This window comes from Sarcophilus harrisii, chromosome 1, assembly GCF_902635505.1.
Source record: "Sarcophilus harrisii chromosome 1, mSarHar1.11, whole genome shotgun sequence".
In the NCBI taxonomy this organism is placed as follows: domain Eukaryota; kingdom Metazoa; phylum Chordata; class Mammalia; order Dasyuromorphia; family Dasyuridae; genus Sarcophilus; species Sarcophilus harrisii.
Genome location: NC_045426.1, coordinates 652,248,733 through 652,276,267, shown reverse-complemented (window position 1 = coordinate 652,276,267; position 27,535 = coordinate 652,248,733). Strand labels below are relative to the sequence as shown.

At 36.9% G+C, this 27,535-nt stretch overlaps 1 protein-coding gene and 1 long non-coding RNA gene across 5 annotated transcripts in view; one reads left to right on the top strand and one right to left on the bottom strand.

The window, feature by feature from the left end:
• LOC111719174 overlaps window positions 1–27,535 on the top strand; it is a 59,274-nt gene that overhangs the window by 9,126 nt on the left and 22,613 nt on the right. Inside the window, exon 2 of the long non-coding RNA XR_004231210.1 lies at window positions 18,233–18,382. This is a non-coding gene — a long non-coding RNA (uncharacterized LOC111719174). The remainder of the gene's footprint in view (window positions 1–18,232; window positions 18,383–27,535) is intronic.
• RFX2 (regulatory factor X2) overlaps window positions 10,371–27,535 on the bottom strand; it is a 146,128-nt gene continuing 128,963 nt past the window's right edge. For all 4 annotated transcript variants that reach the window (XM_031947773.1, XM_031947774.1, XM_031947775.1 and 1 more), the window contains 5 exons: window positions 26,368–26,517; window positions 22,173–22,381; window positions 15,294–15,447; window positions 14,323–14,365; window positions 10,371–12,721 (listed from right to left, as the gene is read on the bottom strand). In XM_031947773.1, coding sequence (XP_031803633.1) covers window positions 12,612–12,721; window positions 14,323–14,365; window positions 15,294–15,447; window positions 22,173–22,381; window positions 26,368–26,517 — 666 coding nt within the window. In that variant the 3' untranslated portion in view covers window positions 10,371–12,611. The remainder of the gene's footprint in view (window positions 12,722–14,322; window positions 14,366–15,293; window positions 15,448–22,172; window positions 22,382–26,367; window positions 26,518–27,535) is intronic.

Genomic DNA, 27,535 nt, shown 5'->3' with positions numbered 1-27,535 from the left:
CTCTGTAGCCCTAGCACAAATCCAAGCACACAGTCAAGACTGTATAAATTGTGTTAATGTGTTTGGATGACAGGGCAGCAAATAAAACTGAGGGAGCAGTCCAATAAGGAGGAATAGATTTAAAGTTGCAAAGTACCCAACAGAGCATTTAGTCTAACCTCTCATTTTACACTTGAGCACTTGAGCGCCATCAGATGCTTCCTGTGCCCCTGCCAGTGTCAGTACCCTAGAGACTTTGGGCAGGCTCTGGCCAGCAGCCTCTTCACTGTACTGTGCCACCTTCCAAGTGAATGTCATGTGGGAGAGAAGGGAAGAATTATCAAGGAAAGAGTGGCAGTTGACATGTTAGAGATGAAAAGCAGCGGAGAGGATGGGAAGGACGAGGCCTGAGAAAATGCCGTGAGATCTAGTCACCAGGAGATCACTGGTAACCTTGGAGAGGATTTTCCAGCCAAGTCGTGGTTTCAGGAGGCAGGTTGAAAATTGAGATGGAGAAGCCAGTTGAAGATAAAATGGATATGAGAGTATGGACAGTTTTTCTAGGAGTTTGAACAAAGGGAATAGAGAGCGGATAACAACGGGGTAATAGCTTGAAGTGAAGCCTTTTCAGTGCTGGTGGAAGTACAAAATGCAGACCACAAAGAAAATTAACGTGGATAATCGGAGCGGGCTCCTGAGATGATGGGAGGGGACAGAATCCAGGCAACAAGTAGAGGCAAAGAGACTAGAACAAAGGCCTCTGGAGGAGGAGGAGGGCTTTGGGGGGTGGAGCAGGGAGAAGAGGGCATGAGATTTAGAGTCAAGTACAATGCTGCATTATAGTCAGGGCTAACTTGAGGTTGAGTAACAGATTTCTATGACTTGTCCCTGGCATTCAACAGAATGTGAATTGTTTGGTAGAAGAGGTATCTTATGGTAGGTTTGGTACGGTGTAAGCAGTGTTAGAACAAGGAAGCAAGGGATTCTGGGGTAGAGGTCAACAGGTAACTTGAACTGAAATGGTTAAATAGAGAGTTCAAGACTATGAAGGGGGAAAAATTTGGCCACACCCCAGATGGTGGTCTGGCTTCATTGAGAGGAATTGAAGAATCAGAGAAAATAGCAGCAAATGATTAAGAGGAACAGAGTTTATGATGATGAAGGTAGAAAAATCATGGGTTATTATGGAGTGATCAAAAATGTACAGGTCTGGGCAGTTAGGTGGTGTAGTGATAGAACACCGCCCTGAAGTCAGGAGGACCTGAGTTCAAATGTGACCTCAAACACTTAACACTTCCTAGCTGTGTGACCCTGAACAAGCCACTTTACTCCAATGCCTCAGCCAAAAAAAAAAGTGTAGGTCATAGAAGTTTAGGAGGTTAATGAAATGCAAGACTAATTGAATAGTAGGGCAAAGGGAAAATGTTTTTGTTTTAGGAAAGAGAAAATCTGAGTGTTTGTAAACTTAGAAGGAAAAGTCAGCAGAACAGAAACTGTTAAAGCATGAAAGGAAGATGATGATTAATGAAGTCAATATGCATATCTGTCTTGAGAGGTATTGGGTTCCTCCTACAGCTTCAAAGGAACCTTCAAAGAGTTGCTGATTGGGTACTAGAAAGTTTCAAGATGAATTAAATGGCCTCAGAAATTCTTTGTAGTTCTAGGTGAAAAGGTGTGAAAGGTGTGCCAGGAGTGGAAGTATACAGCACCTCTTTTGACCCATGATTGGGGGAATCATCATCTAGATCTTTTTTTTTCCCTCTTGTCCCATTCCTGGCTGGAAGTGCATGTGTGCGTGTCTGTCTGTGTCCGTGTGTTTATAATGAGGGGAAGAGGGAACGGAAGGAGAGAGGAATAAAAATTCCTCTAACCTGTACGTTTAACCTGTGCCAGACATTGGGCATTGAGACTCCGAATTTCAAGACCTCTTCTCCCTGCTCCACACCTCAAGAGTACTGAAGACGTAACAATCTAATGGAGGAGACCGTGTGGAAGGGTGTTGGAAGCATGGCAGGTCCTGGCTGTCAGTGTGGTGAAGCCGATTTGGGGAGGCTTGTCGGCTTTTCTCAACAAGTAGCACACTTTTTCAGGGCGAAACAGACTGGGTCTGGCTTCTATACTTCGTGTTTTCCCTTATCATGACCTCTGATAGGCAGTTCACTAAAAAAAGACACTCATGCTCAGAAAAAAAACCCAATGTAACTTCCTAGAGTATCTTCAGAGAGAACCCTTTGAAGACCCAGAAATGGAAGGCAGCTATGTTAGGCAGTGGCCACTGGAGGACAGCAGATCATCAGAAAGACAACACATCTGGAAATCCTAAGGCCTGGAGAATCGTTATGGGAACACTCTTTGTCCAACACTTTGATTTTTACAGGTGGGGAGACTGAAGCCCATTGAGAAGCATCAGCTTGGCCAAGATCACAAGGACTTCAGCACAACCTTGGAGGGTTTGGGAAGCTAGTGGTCATTTCTTGGGGGGAACTGGATGAGGGTCCAACTATTTGTGTCATGTTTCTTTAATTCTGTGTGGAACTTCTTCTTGCTCTGCACTGACTGTCACACAGGCAGAGAGACAGGTAATCCAAAAGAGTGCCTATTGCACCCAAAGAATAGCGTTAAACACAATAGGGGGAGATGAAATGGAAAGAGTTGGTCTTAGAGGCACTTTATAGTCTGAAGGGGGAAAAAATGAAAAACACAAGGAGAACTTGAGGCTGAACTGAGTGAGGCATCAGAGTATAATAGGAATGATCATGGAAATATTTCTGGAGGTGAATTTTGAGCTAGTTTGGAGAATTATCAAGAAATGGGACAAGCTTTCTTCTTTGCACAGGACCCAGTGGTTCCTGACAAATCTCTCCCTTTCCATTTTGTCTTCCCTCTAACTCTTACAGTGCCAGATGAATCTGCATTATACATAAATCTAGCCATGTTACTCCTCTGGTCAAAATTCTTCAGTGGCTCCCTATCAATCATAAAGTTGAATCTGGTACTGAGACTCCCAATCTGGGGCCACTTTGCTTTTCTACACTTCCACATTTGTGTTCTGAGTAATTTGAACCATTCTTTGGCCCTTATGCTTTCTGACCTGTTTTTGCTCTTTGTTCTCAGTACTTGAAACGTTCTTTGTTTTCCATCTCTGTTGAGTTACTAACAATCTTTAAAGTCCAAATAAAGTAGTTTCTCCTCCCTAAAGGCTTGTTGATTTTCCCAGTCATACTGACTTTCCCTTTAGACGGTGTTGTGTATCTCTGATACATTCATTTATATATTATAGTTATCTATGTCCTATTCCTTTACTATTAAATAATAAGCTCCATAAGAACAAGAATATGTCTTGCTCAACTTTTACATCTTATTTAACTTTTCTACATTCTCTGTATACAGGTACTTAATGGTTTTCTAATTAAAATTTGGCTAGTTGAATTTCAGGGTTGCCTCCTTAGTCTGAAAAGCTCCTGTTTCTTCAAACTTTCCTAGAGAAACATTTCTAGAGAAAGAAATTGCATGACTATGATCCCAGTGATTTTTGTTCAAAGCCAGAAGGTTCTCTTCGAGATCTCAATGCCTAGCATACTCTGTAACTGTATTACAGGTAGTTTTCTTTGTAAACCACCATACAAGACACCCATTGGTTCCTTTGCTTGGAAACCTTCAGTAGCTTGAACTTACCTTTAGAAATGAAGTCCAGTTATGCCCAAAGGGGTGTTAAATTGTGCATACCATCTCTGATCCAGCAGTGTTTCTACAGGTCTGTATTCCAGAGAGATTATAAAAGAGGGAAAAGGACCCACATGAGCAAAAATGTTTGTAGCAATTTTAATAATGGTGTTTTAATAGTAATGTTTTAATAGTGGTGAGGAACTGGAAACTGAATAGATGCTCATTAATTGGGGAATGGCTGATTATGGTATATGAATGTTATGGAATATTATTGTTCTATAAGAAATAATCAGGAAGAGGATTTCAGAGAAGCCTGGAGAGACTTACCATGAACTGATGAAGTGAAATGAGTAGAAACAGAAAATCACTGTACACGGCAACAAAAAAATTATGCAATTAATTCTGATGGCTCTCTTCAACAATGACATGATTCAGGCCAACTTCAGTAGACTTATGATGGCGTCATCTACATCCAGAGAGAGGACTGTTGGGACTGAATGGATCACAACATAGTATTTTCACCTTTTTTGTTGTTTTTTGATTTGATTTTTCTTGTATAGCATAAGTGTGGAAATTTGTTTAGAAGAATTGCACATGTTTAACCTATATTGGATTACTTGCAGTCTAGGGGAGGGAGTAGAAAAAAGAAAAATGTGGAACACAAGATTTTGAGAGGGTGAATGTTGAAAACTATCTTAGCATGTATTTTAAAAATAAAAAACTATTTTTTTTCCCACAAAAAAACTCATTTTTTAATTATTTCAGTATTGTCTGACTTTTTCTTCATTTTTTATTATAGCTTTTTAGAAAAATAAAAAGCTATTATTTAAATAAAAAAAAAGAAATGGATGATGCATTGTTGGTGGAGTTGTGAACGAATCCAACCATTTTGGAGAGTAGTTTGGAACTATGCTCAAAAAGTTATCAAACTGTGCATACCCTTTGATCCAGCAGTGTTACTACTGGGATTATATCCCAAAGAGATTATAAAGAAGGGAAAGGGACCTGTATGTGCACGAATGTTTCTGGCAGCCCTTTTTGTAGTGGCTAGAAACTGGAAACTGAATGGATGTCCATCAGTTGGAGAATGGCTGAATAAATTGTGGTATATGAATATTATGGAATATTACTGTTCTGTAAGAAATGACCAACAGGATGATTTCAGAAAGGCCTGGAGAGACTTACACGAACTGATGCTGAGTGAAATGAGCAGGACCAGGAGATCATTATATACTTCAACAACAATACTAGATGATGACCAGTTCTGATGGATCAGGCCATCCTCAGCAACGAGATCAACCAAATCATTTCTAATGGAGCAGTAATGAACTGAACTAGCTATGCCCAGAAAAAGAACTCTGGGAGATGACTAAAAACCATTACATTGAATTCCCAATCCCTATATTTATGCACACCTGCATTTTTGATTTCCTTCACAAGCTAATTGTACAATATTTCAGAGTCTGATTCTTTTTGTACAGCAAAATAATGTTTTGGTCATGTATACTTATTGTGTATCTAATTTATATTTTAATGTGTTTAACATCTACTGGTCATCCTGCCATCTAGGGGAGGGGGTGGGGGGGTAAGAGGTGAAAAATTGGAACAAGAGGTTTGGCAATTGTTAATGCTGTAAAGTTACCCATGTATATATCCTGTAAATAAAAGGCTATTAAATAAAAAAAAAAAAAGAAATGGAGTTCAGATTTATTACCTATCAAGTAATAAACAGTAAGCACCCCCTATGTGCCAGGAAGTATGCTAAGCTTTAAGGATACACTAGAGTTATTCTCAAGGAATTTACAATCTAATGGGGAAATAAATAGCATGCAAACAAATATATTACAAAGCAAGCTGCCCACATAAGTAGGGAATTAACAGAGGGAAGATACCAGAATTAAGAGAGCATAGGGAAGGGCTTGTGGTAAAAGAAGAGACTTTAAAGTTGGGATTTAAGCCAGAGAAAATTCCTGGAGCTAAAAGATGAAATTTTTTATCCCTGGAATAGCAAGAAAGCCCAGTATCGTTGGATTAAAGAGTATGTGAGCTGTAAGAAGACTGGAAAGATAGAAGGATCCATAAGATCAATGCTTAGGGAAAATCACTTTGGAGCTACTGCCTACAGGTATGAAGTGATGAGGGGCCCACACCAGAATGGTATTAGTATCAGAGGAAAGAAGAGGAACATATTTAAGAGATGTAAAAGAGATGTATTTAAGAGAATATGTCTTGCTCAACTTTTACATCTTATTTAACTTTTCTACATTCTCTGTATACAGGTACTTAATGGTTTTCTAATTAAAACTTGGCTAGTTGAATTTCAGGGTTGCCTCCTTAGTCTGAAAAGCTCCTGTTTCTTCAAACTTTCCTAGAGAAACATTCCTAGAGAAAGAAATTGCAAAGAGATGCAAAGGTGAGAAAAGCCTAAAATTCAACACTTCACACATCTTCACAAAAGTCAGCATAAACCTAAGGCTCAAAGGACTGATTGATTAATGCAAGTGTACAAGATTAGAATTTTGTAGGTACAAGGAAAACTCATCAAATTGAACCCCTTCATCTTGCAGATGAGGCAACTGAGACCAGAAAATGTAAGCTCAATTTCTTGGGCAAGAGCCTGAATATCTTTGAAGTACAGGTTCTTTTTCCACCATGACAGTTGTTAACCATTTCTGGACCATGGTTTAAAATATAGAAGTGTGTAACTAGCCTGTAACTAGCCAGACTTGTAACTAGGGCTAATAAAACTACATTGCTTTGAGTTATGCAAATCTAATTTTAAAAGTCTTTAAGCTGAAAAAGAATTGGGGGTGGGAAACCATCTGCATCTAACCACCAAATTAAATACCTTAACAGAGTAGCAAGAGAGTAAGAAGAATAGCAATAGAGAAACAGAAATTCACAGGAGACAAAAAAATCTAAGAAAGGAGCCAACTATAAATAAAATCCATGGTCTCAGATGTCTGTATGTAAAATATGGGCAACACATGAGGTAAACCAGAAATCTTTGAGGATGCAGTTCACAGACATCCCTGAGGCGAATTGGGATTGGAGAAAGATAAGGCACCCCAACGACGTTTGGGGATCCTCAGATTGGTGTCACAAGTTGGCAAAAAAATTTGCAGACCCAGTCTCCAAGTTAAGTGAGTAGAGTTTATTACTCTGACAACAGTGGGCTAAGTTTCAGGAGGGGATTTTAGCAAGGAATCAAGGGAAGGGAGATAGATTTATATAAAGTTGGATCAGAGTTCATATTACTTATTTGCTAATTTTATGGTTTACAAGTAGGTTTGAGGATATTCACTATTATCTGAGGAACTTGGAAATTACTGATGAAGAAGAGACTTTAAATTTGAGACTCTTGTTTTGGTTTTCTCTGTCTGAAGGCTGCAAAAGGTGGGACAAAATGAATGGCCAACGTTCATATCCAAGATAAGTAGGAGAGCAGCAAACTGCTAAGGATGGGTTAAATCACCAGACAGATGAACTTTCTGTCTATTGGAGAACAGAAGAGGTGCCACAGGATTGGAGGACAGTAAATGGATTTTTTTTTTTTTAAATCTTTATTTTTAAAAGATAGAACTTCCCTATTTTGACCAGATTGTTTTTTGGTTCTACTCTGATTGCCCTTATCATGGCTCGTTAGGGAACTTGGTGGTTTCCTGTTCCTGGGGACTCATCATTGGAGGGTAGACATTCAGATACCCAATAGTTTAGCATACTACAAATCAATCCTCCTGAACTTAGGAGATTTGCCACTATTGGTATCCCTAGTAACCTTATTACAAGCATGTGTACAAGTTATATATTTGGCAAGTTAGCAGACATTCAGGTAAGCAAGAGGTTTCATCAGGAAAAATGACTAACATTGAAAAACTTGGGTTTTTACAAAACTGTCATTCTGTTGTTATGGAAAATAGATGGCCCAGATGATAGTATAGTAAATTTTTATAGTAAGTAATTCAGAATTGATTAATTGAAGCTAAAGAATATTCACTGTTTGATGCCAACTGGTCTTATGAGTTATCTGCTCCATTTAACATTTTTAGCAACTAAAAACATTTGTGATAGGGAATGTTTTATCAAGTTTATGGATGCTACAAAAATCTTGGTAAGCTAGGATGGACTAAATCTAATAATTTTTAAACTCATATTAAGACTTCATACTTACCCCTATTAAGTTCCATCTTATTAGATTTATGCCCTGAGCTCAGTTAAGAGGGCCACTTGTCAGGAAAGGCATTGGTAAGTTGGAATGTGTTCACAGGAGAATAAACTGGATGGTGAAAGGAGTTCTAGGAAATTGGGTGAAGGCACTTAGGCTGTCATCTACCTAGAAGAACTTACTTCTGAATATTTGAGAAGCTGTCACATTCAAGACACTTTGAGATTTGTAGTTCTTGACCCATCTAAAAGGCATAACTGGAAGAATTTTTGTAACAAGGAAGCTATGGAGAATGACAAAAAACTTCCAAGAGGCCCATCTACTCAGGGAATACTCTGTATTCTAAAATACTCTTATCTAAAAATAAACTGGGCTGCCTTGAAGGATAGTGATTTCTCCCCCCCATCCCCCCCTTGGAAGTTCAAGCAAAGTCTAGATGCTCTATGGTAGAAGGGCTTCTTGAGTGAGGGGAATGGGTTGGACTAAATGGCCACTGTGAAACCTCTTGTTGTGAGGTTCTGGGTTCACACTTAGAAAGGTTTCTTCCCTTTTTTTTTTTTTTTTTTTTTTTTTTTTTACTAAAGCAATTTGGGGTTGTTGCATGCCTAGGGTGTCACACATAGGAAGTGTTAAATGTATGAGGCCAGATTTGAATTCGGGTCCTCCTGACTTCAGGATTGGTACTCTATCCACTGCGTTAGAATGATTTCTTATAGGCTTTTCTCCCAGGGTTATGAGCAAAGTCCTTTTAAACCTTAAAAAGCATTGTGTATATAATGTTTATTTGCTGGGAGGTGGAGATAATACATAACTAAATTCATGTCTTAAATGATGATCTGTGGTCTATACTGAAGGGTAGATCCTATCATCAAAAATTGATGTCCTCTTGTTTCTACCTTTCTAACATCTCTTCTATAGAGCCCCTTCTGCCGCAACACCCTTTCTATTCTAAGTTAGCCTGCTAAATGGTTTCCTTGTTTTAAGACTCCATCCTCTACTGCCAAACTCATCTTCCTATAAAGCATGTCTGACCATGTCACCCACTTCCTAGCTAGCAAACACTAGTCACTCTCTACTACCTCTAGAAATACAAAATCCTCTTGGTTGGCTTGGAGGTTCTAAAGAATGTAGGTTTGGCGATCTTTTGGTAACACTGAATAAACTCTGAAATTCACTTCTCCATTCCTCCAGGCCCTGAGACCCCCTCTGTGCTTGGAGAAGTTGGGAGCTCTCCATGTGAGAAGAAGGTCCAGTGCAACGAACTCATCATATCCTCTCTGGTTCTGGATCATCATAGTTTGCTTCCCTGCCCTTGCCACCTACCATTTCCTCTCTCCTTTTGAGGGCAGGGGTTTTGCCTTCTTTTTTTTCATAATAGAGTTTTATTTTCAGAATATATACAAAGCTTTCCATATTCACCCTTGCAAATTTTTTTTATGTATTCCCAACACTTAGCACACTGCCCAGCATCTAATAGGTACTTTTTTACTATTTGAACTGTTTATTACTTTAAACTGGACTCAAACTCCATAAGAGACTTTTAATCCAATCTCCTGCCTGGATGGGTAGTTTAAGCACTAGTTTCTAGGAGATAACTGCTTTCAATGTCCTCTTTATCAAAATGATGCTTTTTGATTTAGTAGATGAACATCTCTGTGAACTAGAAACTCTAGGCTTCTGGTTACCTGAAGTAGTGGTCTCTGGATTCCTCAGCTTGTAAACAAAATAATAATAGATAAACAGGACCAGCCTGAATAGCCACCACATGAACATGGGCCCGTGGGTAATCAAAACCACATGTTGGCAATCAAGAAGCCCAAGTCTGAATTCCAATTCTGACATTTCCTAGTTGTGAGATGCTTGAGCATATCACTTAGTCTCTTCAGGCCCCAGTTTTGTTACTGATAATAAGAGAATATTAAAATTCAGCCTCACAGAATTGCATGGAAAGTGCTTTTTAAACCTTAAAGTGCTACAAAAACACCAATTGTCTCTGCCTTTTTTTGCTCTTTCTAAATTGTTTTCTTCCCAAAACAATTCTTTCATAGCTTCTCTTGAGTCCAAGGAACAGTTTTTCCTGATGTGGTTTTCATCATCATCTCAGAAGTTAGTTTCTAGAGCCACATTTGAGGATTTCTCAAAAGTGTTAAAGCAAACAATACTAGATGAGTGTGATGAGTGTGTGAACACTGGTAAAACTGATTAATTTTCATAGTGGGTGGATATGATCAAAGATGATAAGGAGCTGGAATAAGGATCGGATGTTTGAAATGATCCAAAAATCTTTTTAACACATCAGTAAATCCAAGAACAAAAGTTCAGGAGTTTGTGCTTCCTGTATCTTGCCAAGGCAAAGATTCAGTCCTTGAGCACCATGAGGGCTGCACACTGGCTATAAAATCCCACCATGCTCTTATTTCCATTTACTTTCTACTTCAACACTAATCCCCGTTTAGCTTTATCATGAAAACCACCAGGAGTGAGAGGTCTGCCCATGAGCACCAGGGAGCCAAAATAAATAAATAATGAAAGAAAAAGTCACAGTCCAAAGCATGGAAAGTTATTTCCAAGATGGGCACATTCAATGTTTATTGCTATTAAAAATGAAAGTGTCAATGAGATTTTTGTGCACATCAGTTTTGGCATTTATCAAAAGGGCAAATCAAATATAGTCACTGTGGTATACACCTGCACTTAACTTTTAACTTTGCTTGTTGGAATTCTTGCAAAGGAAGAGATGTATCATGAGGCAGAAGTTCATTTTTGTTGTATTACCACACATGAAAGAAAAACCAATTCATCACATTCCATAAAAAAATTAGCATAAATTTCTTCTAGGAAAAGGGATTTCTTTAAAAAAAAAAAAAAAAAAAAAAAAAAAAACCATTCTTTTGGCCTTGCTTCATTATAGATCCTGAAGCATTCAACCAGACAAACCCTGTAACTATTACAGATTTTCTGAAATAAAAATGTGTTTTCTTTACCCCCTACTCTTCCTGTATAAGCCCACATAGACTTAGGAATGTAAAGAGCCCTGTCAACATACACATCTTTCACTTCTCATGAAGTCATTTTTAAAAGGCCATCTGACTTTCGTTAGTACCTTCTGCATTAATAGAATATTTGGGACAGAATATATTCAAATATACACATTTATAAGAAAATCCTGAAAATCATCAGAGCACAAAACTATCAGTATAAACATTTCCAGAAGAAAACCTATTACCTTTCATAATGTAATGCTAAACCAGATTTGACCTTTTTTTTCTTTTCTTTTTTTTTTTTTTTGTTTTTTTTTTTTTTGTTTGTTTGTTTGCAATTTGGTTTTTGGCACAAAATTGTTACCTTGGAGCTAACCAATAATGCAAATGTTAATGTTTTACAAATATCTGAAGTTCAAGACCACAAAGGCATTTGTGTTCTTCCACAGAGGAGAACATTTATGTACTGAGACAATACAAGGATGGTTGTTCCCCCACATCAGATTGCTACAGTGTCATTAGCTCAAAGCAGTCCTTGGCAATTAATGAGGGGGAAAGGAGATAGATTCAGATTTTGTATTATGAGTAACAGGCACATCTATTTGAATATCAACTAGAAACGGAAAATAAAATAGGCTAGTTGGTCCTCACTAAGGCACTGCCCTATAACACTGATAATCCTCCCCTACCCACTACCCCTTAGCTCATAAGATTTGGTAAAAATTTCATTGCAGACACTGAGCAATTTGGCATGAAGGTAAATATGACCTTTAACAAATTTCAGAGGGGAAAAAAAAGTCACTCTTTCCAATAAAATAAAACCAACATTTGAAGCTTGGGGACTGTTTTTTTTCTCTATACCAGAAAAATCTATGTGCTCTAATTCTTTAATTTTTTCTTTGTGCCATCTGGCTTGAGAGCTGCTGAAGCTGAAGTACAGGGACTTGGGGGGTTAGCTGCTACTTCTAGAAAATCCTTTGGTATCTAGAGTCAAACAGAAACCCCTCTGTACATATTTTGAGGCTATCTGAATTCTACAGCAAAATAACTGCCCAGTATTTAAAAAAAAAAAAGAAAAAGAAAGACTGCCAGATAGGCAGATTAATTCTTCCCATAAAACACCACTCAACGAGGAAGCAGAGAGGCCAGGACCCCTTTTTAGCCCACAATAAAATGTATGCTTCTGCTCCCCAAATGTGGACCAGAAAACCTCTTCTTACACTTGTAGGGAAACCAGAAAATCTGTCACTTCTCACACTAAGCCTGAGCTGCTTCTACCACAGTGAAAATTAATCAAGGCTGCAGCCGAGATGTGTGCACAGAGGAATAAAAACTGTTAGAAGGCGCTAACCAATTCACCGTGCCTCAGGCTTCAAAGAATCAGCCTAAAGTAACTGTCACTCTAGCTGGGACTGGCCACCGATATTTCAGAATGCCAACAGAGGAAGCAATTTATTCACAGTGATGGAAAACATTACCTGAAGTAACAGAAGTACAAACTACTTAACTTAGAATCCATTTTCTCTCCTTCTCTCTCTTTCTCCAATGTACTACATGTACATTTTTACCCAATGGGAAGGAAGCACCTTCCCAATCTGAATTTCTAAAATATTTAAAAACTGCTTTCCCTCTTAAAAAATACTGCATCCTTTATACACAGACCCCTTTTCAGAAGCCCTTCCTTGAGTAGAAGTAAACATTTACGTAATCTAAGAGGCACTAATAGAGTGGAGTTCTATCAAATCCAGGTTTCAGGAATTCCAAACCCAGATCCTTTGAAATCCTGTGAAATTTCTTCTGCTCAAAAACAAATCAAAGTGCTAGATGTCCTGTAAGGAGTGATTGGGATCACCACGTTCCCGCTTCACCAGAGGCTCACCCAGACCACGGGCATCTGTGTCTGTTTCACTGCTGAGATCACTGATGTCATCTGCAGACAACAATTGATACAGTAGGTTGGCATAAGGGAAGAAAAGAGAAAAGGACAATTTGTATTGAAGGATTCTGCTAAAAGATCATAATTAACTATCCCAGTCTCTTAAAGTTGGAAGGAACTTTAGAGGCCATCTAAGTCCAATCAATACCTGTACAAGGATCCCCTCTAATATAGGCCACAAGAAGTCATCAGTGCCTAACACACAGTAGAACACCCAATAAATAAATGCTTATTGACTTGACTAGCCTTTACCTTCCAAATTAACCCATAACTTGTTGGGGTAGCTAATTATTAGGAATGTTTCCCTTCCATTACTTTAGATTTGTCCTTTGGCAACTCCCACCCACTGTTATTAAGCAGAACAAATCTAGTGCCTCTTCTACAAGACAATCCTTCAAATACTTGAAAATAATTATGATTCCTCCAATCCTAACTTCCCCACCCTCACCCTCCAAGTCTTCTCTCCAGGCTTAGTTCTCATAGAGTACAGTCTAAAGACATTTCACTACCATAGTGATTTTGCTCTGGAGGCACTTCGCCACTCATTTTTATGATCACAACCTTATTAATGTCTGGATGTTCACCACTGATTTCTTTAATTATATGGGCTGGAGTTTGGTCAGGTCAAATTTACTGGCTTATAGTTTACTTTATTTGAAAATTGGGACACTGCCATTCTTGAATCCTGTGACACTTTTTCAATTTTCTACAATCTTTCCAAGATTACTGACAATGGTTTAGTCCTCATAACTCACTAGTTCTTCTGATTTTGAGAACTTCATGAATAGCTAATTGGCTAAGGCTCATTTCTATGTATGTATTCTGTACCATCTTCACATAAGCTTATTTTTTTCTTCCTTCCCTCCCTTCTCATTAGAATAGAAGGGAGAGTGGCAAGTTATCATCTATCAAAGCTCTCTGGCCTCCCCTGACAGCTTTCCTTAGACCAAGAATGGGTCTTCAGCATACCCATTCCAAATGACTGCATAAGGAGCCTTGAACTGACCAACGATTTGGTATGTGGAGGCCTAGGAATCAAATAAATGACCTGAAAGTTCAGCATCAAAATCTGCATATTTGGACTTCCCAGTCCAAACCAGTGGTGAAAAGTTTTTCCTTCTGTCACAGTTGGGTCTGAACAGGTGGGGATCATCTTTTTGAATGTCACCCTATTTACTACTGGACTAGATTCCCATCATCTGTTGGCCCTGAATTCCTAGAAGCTACTAGGAGATATAGTAGACAGTATTGGACTAGAAGACCTAAGTTCAAATGTTGCCTCAGTTTTTTACTAGGACATTTGGACAAAACATTTACCCTTGCTCAGCCTCAGTTTCCTTGTTTATAAGATGGGGTAGTATTTAGGACCTACCCTCTGTGGGTTATTGTAAAAACTAAATGACGTAACATGCAATGCAAATATTGTCATTTTATTCCTAAACCTAGTTCCTGTTTCTACTTATTGTTAATAGACAGGATAAAAAGTAAAACACTAAATTAACAAAAAATCTTAAACCCCCCTCTACAACAGGATGGATCTGAGAGCTTTCCTCTCTTCCACAAAAAAAAAACAAGCATATGATATCAACACATACCTTTATCTAGCAGTGTCAGTGACAGGGAGGCAAGGTCATTGAACTGAAAGAGAAAATTCAACATTTGTAATGAAAAAAGGAATTCAAATTGATGTCAATGAAATTCATGACAGAATACTTTAAACATTTCTTAAGGACCTATTTCATTTAAGATACTGTGTTAAGGACTAAGGAATATAGAAAGCTCAGACTAGACACAGCTCAGCCATCAAGGAGCTTATTCAACGGAGGCAAAGCTCTGTTTTGTTTTTTTCATGTCCTACAAACTGTTTTATGTCCATTGTTATTACTTCATAAAAGTAATATTTTCAGATCTTTGATTATGTCTGCCTCTACTTTTATTTTGCCAAATACACCAGGATCTTTACTCAGGACTTACTCAGGTTTAAAAGGAAGAGTGAATTCTATAGTGAAAAACCAAAATGACCTACATGTTAAAGCTAGAAACAGATCCCTCTCCAATAGGTAATTATGACAATTCACATAATCTCATATGGTATGCATGGGACAAGTAGCAAAATAAACTAATACAAATGAATTCCATTTGGGTTTCAGTATTGCTGTCATTGTGAAAGAAGTAGCATTTAGATAAAAAAAAAATGTACATTATTAATGTGAACCCCAGTAAAAATATTTCAGGTATCTTCCCTGATATTTTTACACTGAAGGTTTGGTTTCTAATCAAGTAGACACAAGCCATTTGCAGCCCTGTGGATTTTCTGAAAATTAATTTATGGCTTACATGAACCATTTCTTTATCCAAGAGTGATTTGCTTAGAGTGCATTTACAACCTCTACCCAAGAATATTTCTTTTAGAAGTTAAAATAGGCTTTCATAACTTATTCTTCAAAGTCTTAATGAAACAAACATTCCATCAAGCACTAATCACAGGAGTAAGAGCAATGACACACTAGTCCTTTGTATTTATTATGTTCAAGGTTATTAGCACCTTGATGGAAAGAGCTCCCACCTCGCCCATTACAGCAATTGGTGTCTCTCCTGTTGCTTCAGCAACTCGATGTTCAACCAGGTAAAACATGTATTCATCATACAGCAGGCGAATCAGGTGAAAGGAACCAAAACTGGCTGCACTCCGCAGGGTGAGATCACGAATCACCATGGAGCTAGAAAAGTTTTGAAAATAAAAAGCTATTTAAAATGTTCTAGAATATGTTAAAACATATTTCTCTATATTAAATAATAGGATTTATTATCAAATTTTCACTTGTTTCCTTTGACCCTCAAATGCCCTTGTGACCCTTAGGATCTATCTACTTGGTTGAGCCCTAAAATAGAAGTGCCTTCCCCAGCCACATCCACCATATAAGTTATTTGGTCCTGGACAGTCGGAGCACAGAGATGATAGTAACATTCACGTGGTAGGAGCCTTGAGCAGTACAGCTGGAGTTTCTTGAGATCAGGGACTGTCTCATTTTGGTATCTATATCAGCTGATATTATACAGTGCTCAGCACAATCATTTTTATTCATTCCTTCAGTATGAAATACTTTAACTTTTTAGAGTCAGTGGGCAAAATGCAAAAATGATTTTTAAGGTTTTTTTTAAATGAAGAGATATTAAGTCACACTGATTTACTTATTAGAGTAAGACCAGATACCCAATGCTAATCTCCTATTTTCAGTAAATTAAGCAAACTAATTCAGTAGGACTTTGGGGAAAAATACAGTCCCACATCTACTCCACCAAAACCTAAAACTCTTAATCCAACTAAATGATTAATTAAAAATTAAAAAAAAAAAAAAAAAACTACAGCAAGTGTCTTCTACCCCAGAACTATACCAAGTCAACCAAAAGCCCCACAAGTATAGAAAAGGGGGCTTCCAGCGTCAAGTGAAAAAGACTATACTATTCCAAAAGAACCAGAGCAAGTAGGACTGTATGTCCTTAGGCACTAAAAGCAAACGGCTCTCCCTTGAAAGTCCCAGGGATGGGAAACCCACACTCATCCCATTGGAAGATCCCATGTTAGGAATGTCAGATCCAGGAAAGCCATCAGGAAGGGGGAGAGGAGGGGAGATGAGATGGAGGTTAGCCTAAGAACCTAAATAACCAAAAGTGAAACCAAGCAAGGGCAATTAGCCACTCCAAAATTGCAGCTGAGAGTGAATACTGACCTTGTCATAAAGCCCCAGTTAAGGACTTAAAGCTAGAGAAATGAATGAAGCAAAAAAGATGCTGAAAAGTATTAAAAATTATTGCAAATTTAGAGAACCTGTCAAAAATAAGGCAGTAACTTCAAGCAGGAACTTGAAGAATTTTCTACAAAGACTAAATGAATACCTAGAAGAAATGAAGCAAGGATGAAAAAAAAGAAACAAAGAAAAGCTCCCATAGAAAGAATTGATTAGCAGCTTAGAAGAAAAAAAGATAAACCTTACTCAAGAAACAGGCTCTCTCAGAAAGCTAGGGAAAAAAATTTTTACAGGCAATGTTTCCGAGAGAAAAAGCTTATTTCTAAAATATATAGAGAACAGGGCAGCACAATGGAGAGAGCACCAGTCTTGAGTCAGGAGGACCTGAGTTCAAATCTGGTCTCAGACACTTAACACTTCCTAGCTGGGTGGTCTTAGGCAAGTCATTTAACCCCAATTGCTTAGCCTCCCCCTCCCCCCCCCAAAAAAAGAAGAAAATAAAACATATAGAGAAGTGAGTCAAATTTCTAAGAAAACAAGACAATTTTCAGATAAAGAAATTAAAGCCCTTTCTATATGAAAAAATGCTCTAAATCAATACTTGTTGGAATCTTTATAAACTGTTAAGCCATTAGAGTTGATAGAGACAATAATTATCTAATTTAGCATTGTTCAATATGATTGATTTGATCTTAGAAGGAGATATTTTGGGCCAGAACTTGAAACAAGGTACTAAGTACAACTGATAGAAACGATACTTGTGTTCACACCTTTAGAGAGCTCATAAGTATTTAAGTACTCAATGGAGTTCACACGTTTGGAAGATTTCAGGTTTAGTATGAGATATCCAAATTTACACCTCCCTTAAGCCCTGCCTCCAGAAGGAGGAGTTAACCTTTGGGAGATCATATATATAGAGGAAGCTCTTAGAGCTTGAAAGAATTATTCCGGAACATTGACTGGGTTTGGAGAGGAGCACTCCGGGAGGAAGCGCACAAGCCCTCTCTTCAAGGCAAGAGAGATTCATTGCATCTTCCACCTTGGTGTTGGCTGGAGGCTGAAAAAAGCAGAGGCAGAAGCTAAGGACAAAGCTGCAAGAGCTCTTGGAACCAAGCAGAGAGATAGGCCTCAACTAACTGGGCTATTTTGGAAGTAGAAAATAAACGTTTGCATTTTTACCAGCTGGCTGCGATTTTGGGTGATTATTTACTTGTAACTGAAACTAAAGCTGCCTCCAGAAAACCATAACTTATTCAGCCATTCTCCAAGTGATGGGCATCCAGTTTCCGGTTCCTTGCCACTACAAAAGGGTTGTTGCAAACATTTTTGTACACATGAGTCCTTTTCCCGCTTGTGGGATATAAACACTGCTGGATCAAACAATAAGCACAGTTTCATTGCCCTTTGGACATAGTTCTAAATTGCTCTCTCCAGAATGATAGGATCATTTCACAATGACTCAAACAATACATTAATGTCCCAGTTTTCGATATTCCCTTTTATCATTATCTTTTCCTGTCACCTTAGCCAATATGAGAAGTGTGAAGTGCTATCTCAAAGTTGTCTTAATTTGTATTTCTCTTCTTTAAAATAATAAAGGTTCTTTCTGGGGGAGAGGGTTTCTCGGGGAGGTTTTCTGGAGACAGCCTTAGTTTCAGTTGAAGTAAATAATCACAAGTAAATAATGATCATGATAAGAAAATTTGTAAAGCTCTTAGCATGGTGCATTACTCATTCAGTATTCTCTGTATTGCAGGTTGGAGTAGTGAGTGCCTTTGCACAGACTCTGCGGAGATACACATCGCTGAATCACCTTGCTCAAGAGGCCCGGGCAGTTCTCCAGGACACTTCCCAGATAAATCAGATACTCAGTGACCTAAATCGAGCGGACTTTGCCAATGTGCAGGTGACTTCCTAATGTTTTTTCTTCCAAAAGAAATAGAGATGAATTTTAATGTCATTTTGCAGTATATCACTTAGTGTCTAAAATTCCTGAATTCTATGGAGTAAATGGTTGGTGAGGGGGAAAAAAATAGAAAAATAAAATTACTATTGAAAATTGAAAAAAAAAGAAAAGAAATAGGCTCCTTGAAAAAAACAATATATCAAACAAATGAGTGACTCCATGAAACAGAAAGAAACTTGAGGATAAAATGTAAAATATCTGCTTTCAAAAACAAGGAATGTAAATGGAATATTATGGTTCTATAAAAAAAATAACGAACACGCTGATTTCAAAAAAGCCTGGAAAGACTTACATGAATTAATGCTCAGTGAAGTGAGCAGAATCAAGAGAATACTGTACATAGTAACAGGAATATTACATGATGAGCAACTGTGATGGACTTGGCTCTTCTCAGGTGATGAAACAAAACAATTCCAATAGATGGAAAATGCAATTCACAGCCAGAGAGGGAATTATGGATACTGAATATGGATCACCTTTTTGTTGTTTTTTCCTTCTTATGGATTTTCCTCTTTTGGCTTAATTTTTCTTGCACAGCATGATAAATATGGAAATATGTTTAGAAGAATTGCATATACTTAACCTATGTCAGATTACCTGCTGTCTTGAGAAAAAGGAGGGAGGGAGAAAAATTTGGAACACAAAAGTTTTACAAAAATGAATGTTGAAAACTATCCTAACATGTATTTAGAAAATAACAGGACAAAGAGACATAATTTAAAAATCTCTGGACTCCCTGAAAACCATGATTTAGAAAAAAGCATGCAGATTATAGTTCAAAAAATGATTGAAAACTGCCTCGATCTATTAGAGCCAAAGAATTAAGTGAAGACAGAAAGAATCCACCAATCAACTCCTGAAAGAAACCCCAAAAGGACAAGTCTAAGGAATGATTATCATAACTAAAATCTAGAACCAAATTCAAAGAAAAAAACCTTTTTTTTAGAAACTAAAAAGCATTAGAAAGAAGCATTCAAGTTCCAAGGGATGAACCAGAGTTAGAATCATATAAGATTCTACTATGAACAAGAGGAGATTTTAGAATGATCTTCCAAAAGGAAAAAGGCTTACAACACAAAACAGCTTACCCAATAATCCAATTGGGGAGTAGGTTTGGGTAGGAATTTATCCCAAGCATTTCTGATGGGGGCAAAAAAAAAAAAAAAAAAGCTGAAACTCTGAAATATAATCACTACTTAAGAAAAAGTTAAAAAAATAAATGGAAAATTAGTTCTCTTCTGAGGTTTGTAAGAAGGGAGAGTTAAAGAAGGAATATATTACTGAAAAAAAAAAAAACCGGGAAGTGAAACTTGCTATATCTGATTATTGAACTGAGTGAAAAGAAGAATATGAAACAAAACTAGGAAGAAGGGGTGGAAGGGGCATCACACTACTGCATGAACATTTTGCATGACTGCTTATCTGTTATACAATTGTTTGTTTTTTTTTAACCCTCTCACTTTCTCAGCTGTGGAAAAGGTTAAGAGAGGGGATGGTAGTAATATTAAGGGGGAAAACAGTCCCATTGAAACTTTAAAAAATATATACAAAACAGAAGGATGCACAAATAAGAAAGTTTTGAAAGTAATGTGGAATTTCAGATATAGCTATATTATACACAAAGATAAATATATATTATAAATAAACTATTTTACATACACTCAAAATGTATGTATAGATAGACATATACATATATATCCCATGTAATATGAACTGAAGATTCACAATTTCATATTTTTGTCCTATTTTTGTGTTCTGTCATGTATATGGCAATAGTCTCTTTTTTGTTGTTTAAATTTTAAAAAATTTAATTCAATAAATATTTATTGAAGACCTACTCTGTTCAAAGATTGAACTATATCTTTTAAGTGTTAAGGAAAAAGAATAAGATAAATTTCCTGTACTTGGAGTTTACAGTGGAATACTTCATTTTCTAATCTCAATATTTCAGGTTACTTAATCATATCATGCAAGTCTTTTAAACTAATGTTATTATTAACCACTGTAAAGTTAGATATTTTTGGTAGGGGAATCTATTCTTTCCAACCTAAAGTGAGGAAGGTTTCCTAGTGATACACACTAGGCACATTTCCCAAAAAAACAGACATAATGCAACCAAACACAACAGAGTGCCATATTGAACACTCAGATACCTCTCTCCAATAATCTAGTGAGTATTATAATAAGCAAAAGAACAAAAAGTAAAGGGAGACAGATAGTCATTTGTTTTGGGTGACTATCAATAAAATAAAGTTATATAGAGAACTGAGTTATCCAGTAAGAAAAGGGGATAACTAACTATATTTACTAATTTCAAACCTGTTTTTTCTAACTTAATACCGTATCCATAGAAACTGCTAGAAGCAAGTGGTTTTGTTCAGAAAAGAAAAAAAAAATCTGGACTTAAAATAAGTGTGTATTTGAAATTTCCTAGAGGCCAAGAAATTAAGGAAATTGATGTTGCTATGAAACCATTTGTTATCACCTATTTCCATCACCCATTTCTATTTTTTTGTTTGTTTTGGGGTAAGGCAACTGGATTAAGTGTTCTGCTCAGGATCACACAGCTAGTAAGGGTAAAGTGTCTAAAGCTACATTTTAACTCAGGTCTTCCTAACTTCAGGGCTGGTGCTCTATCCACTTCGACATCTAGCTGCCCCAACATCATTCATTTCCAATCAGGCAATTAAAGGGGAAAAAAAGCAATTTTTAAAATGTCCAACAACATGAAAGCCACAATAAAAAGGGAAAATATGGAATAGTCTAGGATTTTTCTATTTAGGAGCTATTTTTTAAAAAATCTATAATGTCACTCTGCTAACATCTCCAAGGGATAATTCAATAAATCTGAGAGGGAACCATGTAAATGTGAATCAACACCACCTCATGGCAGGGCAGCAACATTTAATTTCTCAAACACCATGTCAACAAATTTTTTTCCATGTGTAAATTTAGCTACAAAAATGTACAGTGGTGGAAAAAAAGCCATAGCTAAGACATTACAACTCTGAAACCATTAAGAAGAGAGAGAGAGAGAGAGAGAGAGAGAGAGAGAGAGAGAGAGAGAGAGAGAGAGAGAAAGAGTGTGTGTGTGTGTGTGTTTAAAGCAAAAAATTGTTGGCTTTGCTCACTTAAAAGCCAAAAAAAACCTTTCTTTATTCTGTTTTTATATGTTGTACTTTTCAGCCTTTTGGCTCTTCATTTTATTGACAATACCATATCAAGCTGAGGACAGAGAAATGCTATTTTCATCAAGCCTGTCCATAATTCTCTCCTCTGAAGCTATTCATCAATGAATGACTATCCCAATTCAGCTACAAATTCCCCTCTCACTGAAAGGGAATTAATTCTATATTGGGAAAATCACTGATTCAGTAAATATTGATAATGGGGTTTTATGCTAGCCATATCAGAAGATATTAAGCTGAAAGAATATCATCCTTTGATCTCAAGAAATTCAATATAGCTCCATACCAGAAGAGGCCTTCTGAGCCTGTCTGGAATAGCTTAAGGAACCTTAGGGATATGTAAGCAATTAGAAGCACAAGTTACAAGCAGCTCATAGGTGTGAATTGGCAGAAATGTGTCTGTCAGTTTTAGCCATCCCTCTAATTCAGACCTTCCCTTACCCTCTATTGTATACCCACTAGTATAAATATCAGAATGTTTCAGAACCATAGAAGCTGAGGCTGATTACATAACCCCTAAGAAGACAATGTCTGGGACTTACCTGTAAAAGGACCATTTAAGCAGGAATTGCCGCGCTGCTTTAGGGAAACTAGGGCTGCCAGCATGGTGTTTCAAAACCTGGGTGACAACATTATCGAGCCATGTGGCCCATTGATCCAATGAGCTTTGCTGTTGCAAAGTCAGCTTGAAATCTTGCTCCAGCTTCTGTACCATGCTCTCTTCACACTGGCACACCCATGAGGCTTGTTCCTGGGAGTGAGCGAAAAAGAAAATCAGAAAAGAATTTAATGACAGATTTGAAACTAGTAGCCCTAAAGTTCCTTTCAACAATAAGGCATATGAAAACACGAATGTGACTGATAATTTTTTCACTTTCATCTCTAATAATACTTTCTATAATAATGGTATAAAATTTTGGACAGTATGGAGGTTTTTCATAAAATACAAAATTCAGTAAACATTTATATTCTTATGTTCAATACTATGTTAACATTAGGAATATAATTTTTAAATGACGTCTTTGCCTTCAAGGAATTTACATTTCACGTAGGAGAGAAGCAGGATGGAAATACAGTTATGTTCAAGGAAAACTATAAAACAAAAGGAGTGATCAGCAAGGGGAAAAGAGACATAAACTATCCTAGGAAATTTTGGGAAAAGAGATCTAATAGGAGAGACTTATTTGAAAAATTATAAAGGAATTAGTATGTGGAAATATACTTAACATGATTGCACAAGTATAACCTATATCAGATTATTTGCTGTCTTGGGAAGAGGGGAGAGAAAGGAAAGAGGGAGAAAAATTTGGACTCATAGTCTCATAAAAGATGAATGTTTGAAATTATTTTTATGTATAATTGAAAAAAATAAAATACTATTTTTTTTAAAGAAAGGAGTTGAAGGAAAATAATTCTAAAAGGCAGAGATAAAGAAGGAATAATTGAATGATTCTCTGAATGGGTTTTAGCTTATGTTGTGAAAACTGGATGAGGATTTAGTTTCCACAGAGTTACACAATTTAAAAAAAAATCAGAGTAATAAAACATAAGAAATGAAACTGAAAGTTTAGGCAGATGTGAAACAAAGGAAACAAAACTTAGAGAGAAAAGTCATAAAGTAGAATAAGAAACATGCTTTGGTAGATGCAGAAGGGATATATATATACATATACACTCAAATCAGGGGAAAAGAAAGTAAGGTTTAAGGTCCCTGAAATGTGGAGAATGGGAGTTGAAATTAGAGGAGGGACCACCAATACAGACATTCACATATGACCAACTAAGACAGCCACCAATGGGAGATGTAATCAGGAATAGGGACTTAGACTCCTGTAGGAAAATTAGGTTCTTCAAATACACTATGTAACCTCTATAAGTACTTAGCAAACAGAAGAAACAGAAGGGATTTGCGTTTGGGGACAAAGAACAAAAGGCTGTGCTTTTGAGCTTCAAGGATGTGCCATACTAGCTGGACAGTCCCTCTTACAAGAACATAAATAAACATCTTTTCCTAGATTTATCAGTGAGTAAGTTGGCAAAGTTCATTTCTCATAATGTGAACACATAAAGGCAGAAGATGGAATATCAAGTTCAACTAAAATATAGACAACACAAAGGAGAATAGAATAAGGTAAGCATAGAAAGTTTGGAATTAGATTTTGCAGGGTCTTAAAATGATAGTTTATATTTTGTCCTTGAGGCAATAAACAACCAAAGTTTTTGAGGTCATTATATTAAGAACTTCATAAAAGGGTAGAGAAAGCTGAAGTATGTTCTGCAGAGCCTTATGATAGTGAAGAAACATTGTAAATAAAATATAATACCTCATAGAGCTACGAATATATATAATATAATACACAAAATCTCATAAGCTGAGGACGAACCGGGATGCCATCTAGTCTGATCCTCTTTCTACTACGTAGGTAGTAAGTAAACATCTTTTTGAAAATCTATTATGAAGAATTCTCCACTTCCAGAGACAGTCCTTACCATTTCAGAAATTTCGAATTATTATAAAATATTACAAGAGATTCAAGGGAGAAAGTTCTTAATAGAATGGAGTGAAAGAAGGATAGGGAAGGCTTTCTGGTACTTGTGATTTGGCTTCAAAGGATGGATAGTAATTCAGTGAAAATTAAAGAATGGACGGTTTCAAATATAAGTAACAATGTAAAACTTCAGCATTGAGTGAAGAAAGCATTTGAAGAACAGAGAAGAATACAGTTTAACCAGAACAAAAAACCATTGCAAACAAATGGAATACAATATTAATTGTTTTCCATTAATACAAAGAGGAATATTAATTACATATACTTGGAAAGGTAGAATGCCATAGTGGAAGGCTCTAAGTGACAGGCAGAAGAACTTAAACTTTACTCTGAACAATAAAGAACCACTGAAGATTTTTGAGAAGTATAACATAACCAAATTCTAAAACACATAAAACAGATTATTATAGGAGCAATATAAAGGGGATGGGGGGAAGGTCAAAGAAAAAGAAGAGAAAAGAATGAGTTGGTAAGTATTGTTGGTAGACATTTATAGTACTTCAGATGGGTGACAATGAAAACTTTGTGTTAGGATGGTGGCAATGAGGGATAAAGAAGAGAGAATAAATTTTAAAAAGGGTGGCAGAGAAGGAATTGAGAGGATTTAATAAATTAGCTTGTATTTACTTATATTTGTGGATTTCATATCCCTGGGTAGAATTCATTCATTCATTAAGTACTTATTAAAGAATGCAAATTCCTTGGGAGCAGGAATTTTTGTTTTTGTCAAAATAGGTCATATATAGATTTACATCAAGTTTTGCTTGATGTGCTTAATCAAGTTTTGTTGAATAGACAATCTCTTGCTTATGAGAGGATTTCGCATTACATGAGTAACAAGGTGGAGAGCTAGACATTTTCTCTGATCCTATGATCTCTGAAACCTCTCCAAAATAGAAATTGTGTGTCAAAGATAACAGCAATTTCAATTGTCTCCATGATCTAGGACATCTAGAATCCCAAATAAAGTTAAAAAAAAAAAATCAAACCCAAGAAATGTTGCTTATTGACTCTGAAATCACTTAGCACTTCTTCCCTACCTATTGTAGTATAACTGGCAGACTCAAAGACATGAAATAGGTTAACAACAAAATCCACCATTATACCCCAGTACTCTTCCACTAATACCCCCTCCTTTCCAGTGTTAGTGGAGACCCTGAGTCCAGTTGTCAAAAGTTGTCTTATGCCATGACAGCCAGCTTGGTTACAGTCCTTTAGTTTCTAAGACTACAACCCTATAGGATAAGCACTGCAAAGTTCTTAACTGCCAGTGCTGGACCAGGGAATTGAGAACAGAGGAAGTGGAACAAGTCACCCTGATAGGACATGCAGATGGGTAGCTGGGTAGCACTCCTAACTATAATGGAAAAAAAAAAAGCACAGCATCCAGCTCAGACCAGTTCTAACCACCCAAAATTCAGATGGGGCAGAGAACGAGGCTGGTGAGTCAAATTCTCCATTGTAGGAGGAAACTAAGACAAATTGAGATCCGATCCTTAAAGGGAGGGGACACCAAGGGAACAGAGAAGAGTATGGGATATACACAAATGGACAAGTCTTTTTACTGACTCTTTAGTTAATGTTTTCTTTAAGGTTTGGTGCCCAGAACCAATTACAGGATTCCAGTTGAAGTTTGATGAGGGCAGAGTACAGAGGAACAATCATCTAATTCTTTCTAAAATCTATTCCTTTCTTAATGTAGTCCAAAATTACATTAACTATTTTGGCTACAGAATCAAACTGCTAACTCTTGTCAAACTTGTGGTCTGAAATCCCAAGATCTTTTTTCAGACAAACTCACAGCTTCCTCATCTTGTACTTGTACAATTGATTTTTTGAAACCAAGTATAAGACTATCTTATTGGAGTCACCTTAATGACTAAAATTATATTATATTAAAATTATACAATTTTTTAAAACTGTGTTTCCAAGCTAAACAGCCAAGACCTACAATTTTGAAGCAATATCTCCAATTTCAGCATAAAATAGAGAATTTAGTATCAATGAACATGACATGAGCTGGCCAATACCCACCAAATGTTTCAAGTTACTCACAAACTATTTTTTTCCCCCTCACCAACCATTTACTCCATAGAATCCAGGAATTTTAGACACTAAGTGATGTACTGCAAAATGACATTAAAATTCATCTCTATTTCTTTTGGAAGAAAAAACATTAGGAAGTCACCTGCACATTGGCAAAGTCCACTCGATTTAGGTCACTGAGCATCTGATTTATCTGGGAAGTGTTCTGGAGAACTGCCCGGGCTGCCTGAGCAAGATGATTCAGGGATGTGTATCTCCGCAGAGTCTGTGCAAAGGCACTCACTACTCCAACCTGCAACACAGAGGATACTGAATGAGTAATGCACATAATGCACCATGCTAAGAGCTTTACAAATTTCCTTATTATGATCTGTTATCATTTAACCTCTCCCCTCTTGCTTTGCAACTTCAAAACTTGTTCTTTGTCCTCAACAAAACCTCTAGTCACTTTACTTCTCAGTTCTTTCCCAGGCTATTAGTGCTATACTGGTTACATTCATCTCTATTCATAACCTGACCTCCACTTACTTTTCCTGTCTTCTTATACCTTACTCTGTTTCTCCTTTCCTAACATGTCCAGTGATCCAGTGACATTAACCTGCCCAGTGCTGTTCCTCACATAAGACAATCTTATTTCCTAATATTAGGCATTTTCATGCCGTTCCCCACATCCCATGAATTTTCTCCCTCTTCATTTCCATCCTCTGACTTAGCTGGTTTCCTTCAAGTCTAAGTTAAAATCCCATCTTCCACATGAAATCTTTCTTAATCTTCCTTAATGCTAGTACACTCTGATGAATATTTCCAGTTAATCTTAGTATATGGCCTGGTACATAGTAGCTTGATAAATGCTTGTTGACTTTATGACATATTTATAATGCACTTAAGACAAATATGAAGAATATGAATATATCTGGAAAGACTTTTACTGAATAATACAAAGTAAAAAAAAAAAAAAACTCGAAGAATACATACTGTGATTATGTGACTCTATTCTACCTCTATACCAAAAGCATGTTTACTCTGCTGATGCTTGTATGGACTTTCCTAGCGTGTCCCTCTTCCTGACCTCTCTGCTTTCAGTTCCCTTTTATGTATTGTCTCCTTCCATTAGAATATAAGCTTCTTGACTCAGGTAGGGATTATCTTTTTTTTTTTTTTTTGTCTCACATTGTATCCCCAAAATTTAGCAGAATATTTAGCATAGTAAGCACTTAATAAATGCTTTACTTATCTATATGAGAAGAAAAGGGAATGAGGAAAGATTAAAGAATTAAAGAGCTAAGGAGTGACTAAAGTTATGATATTTA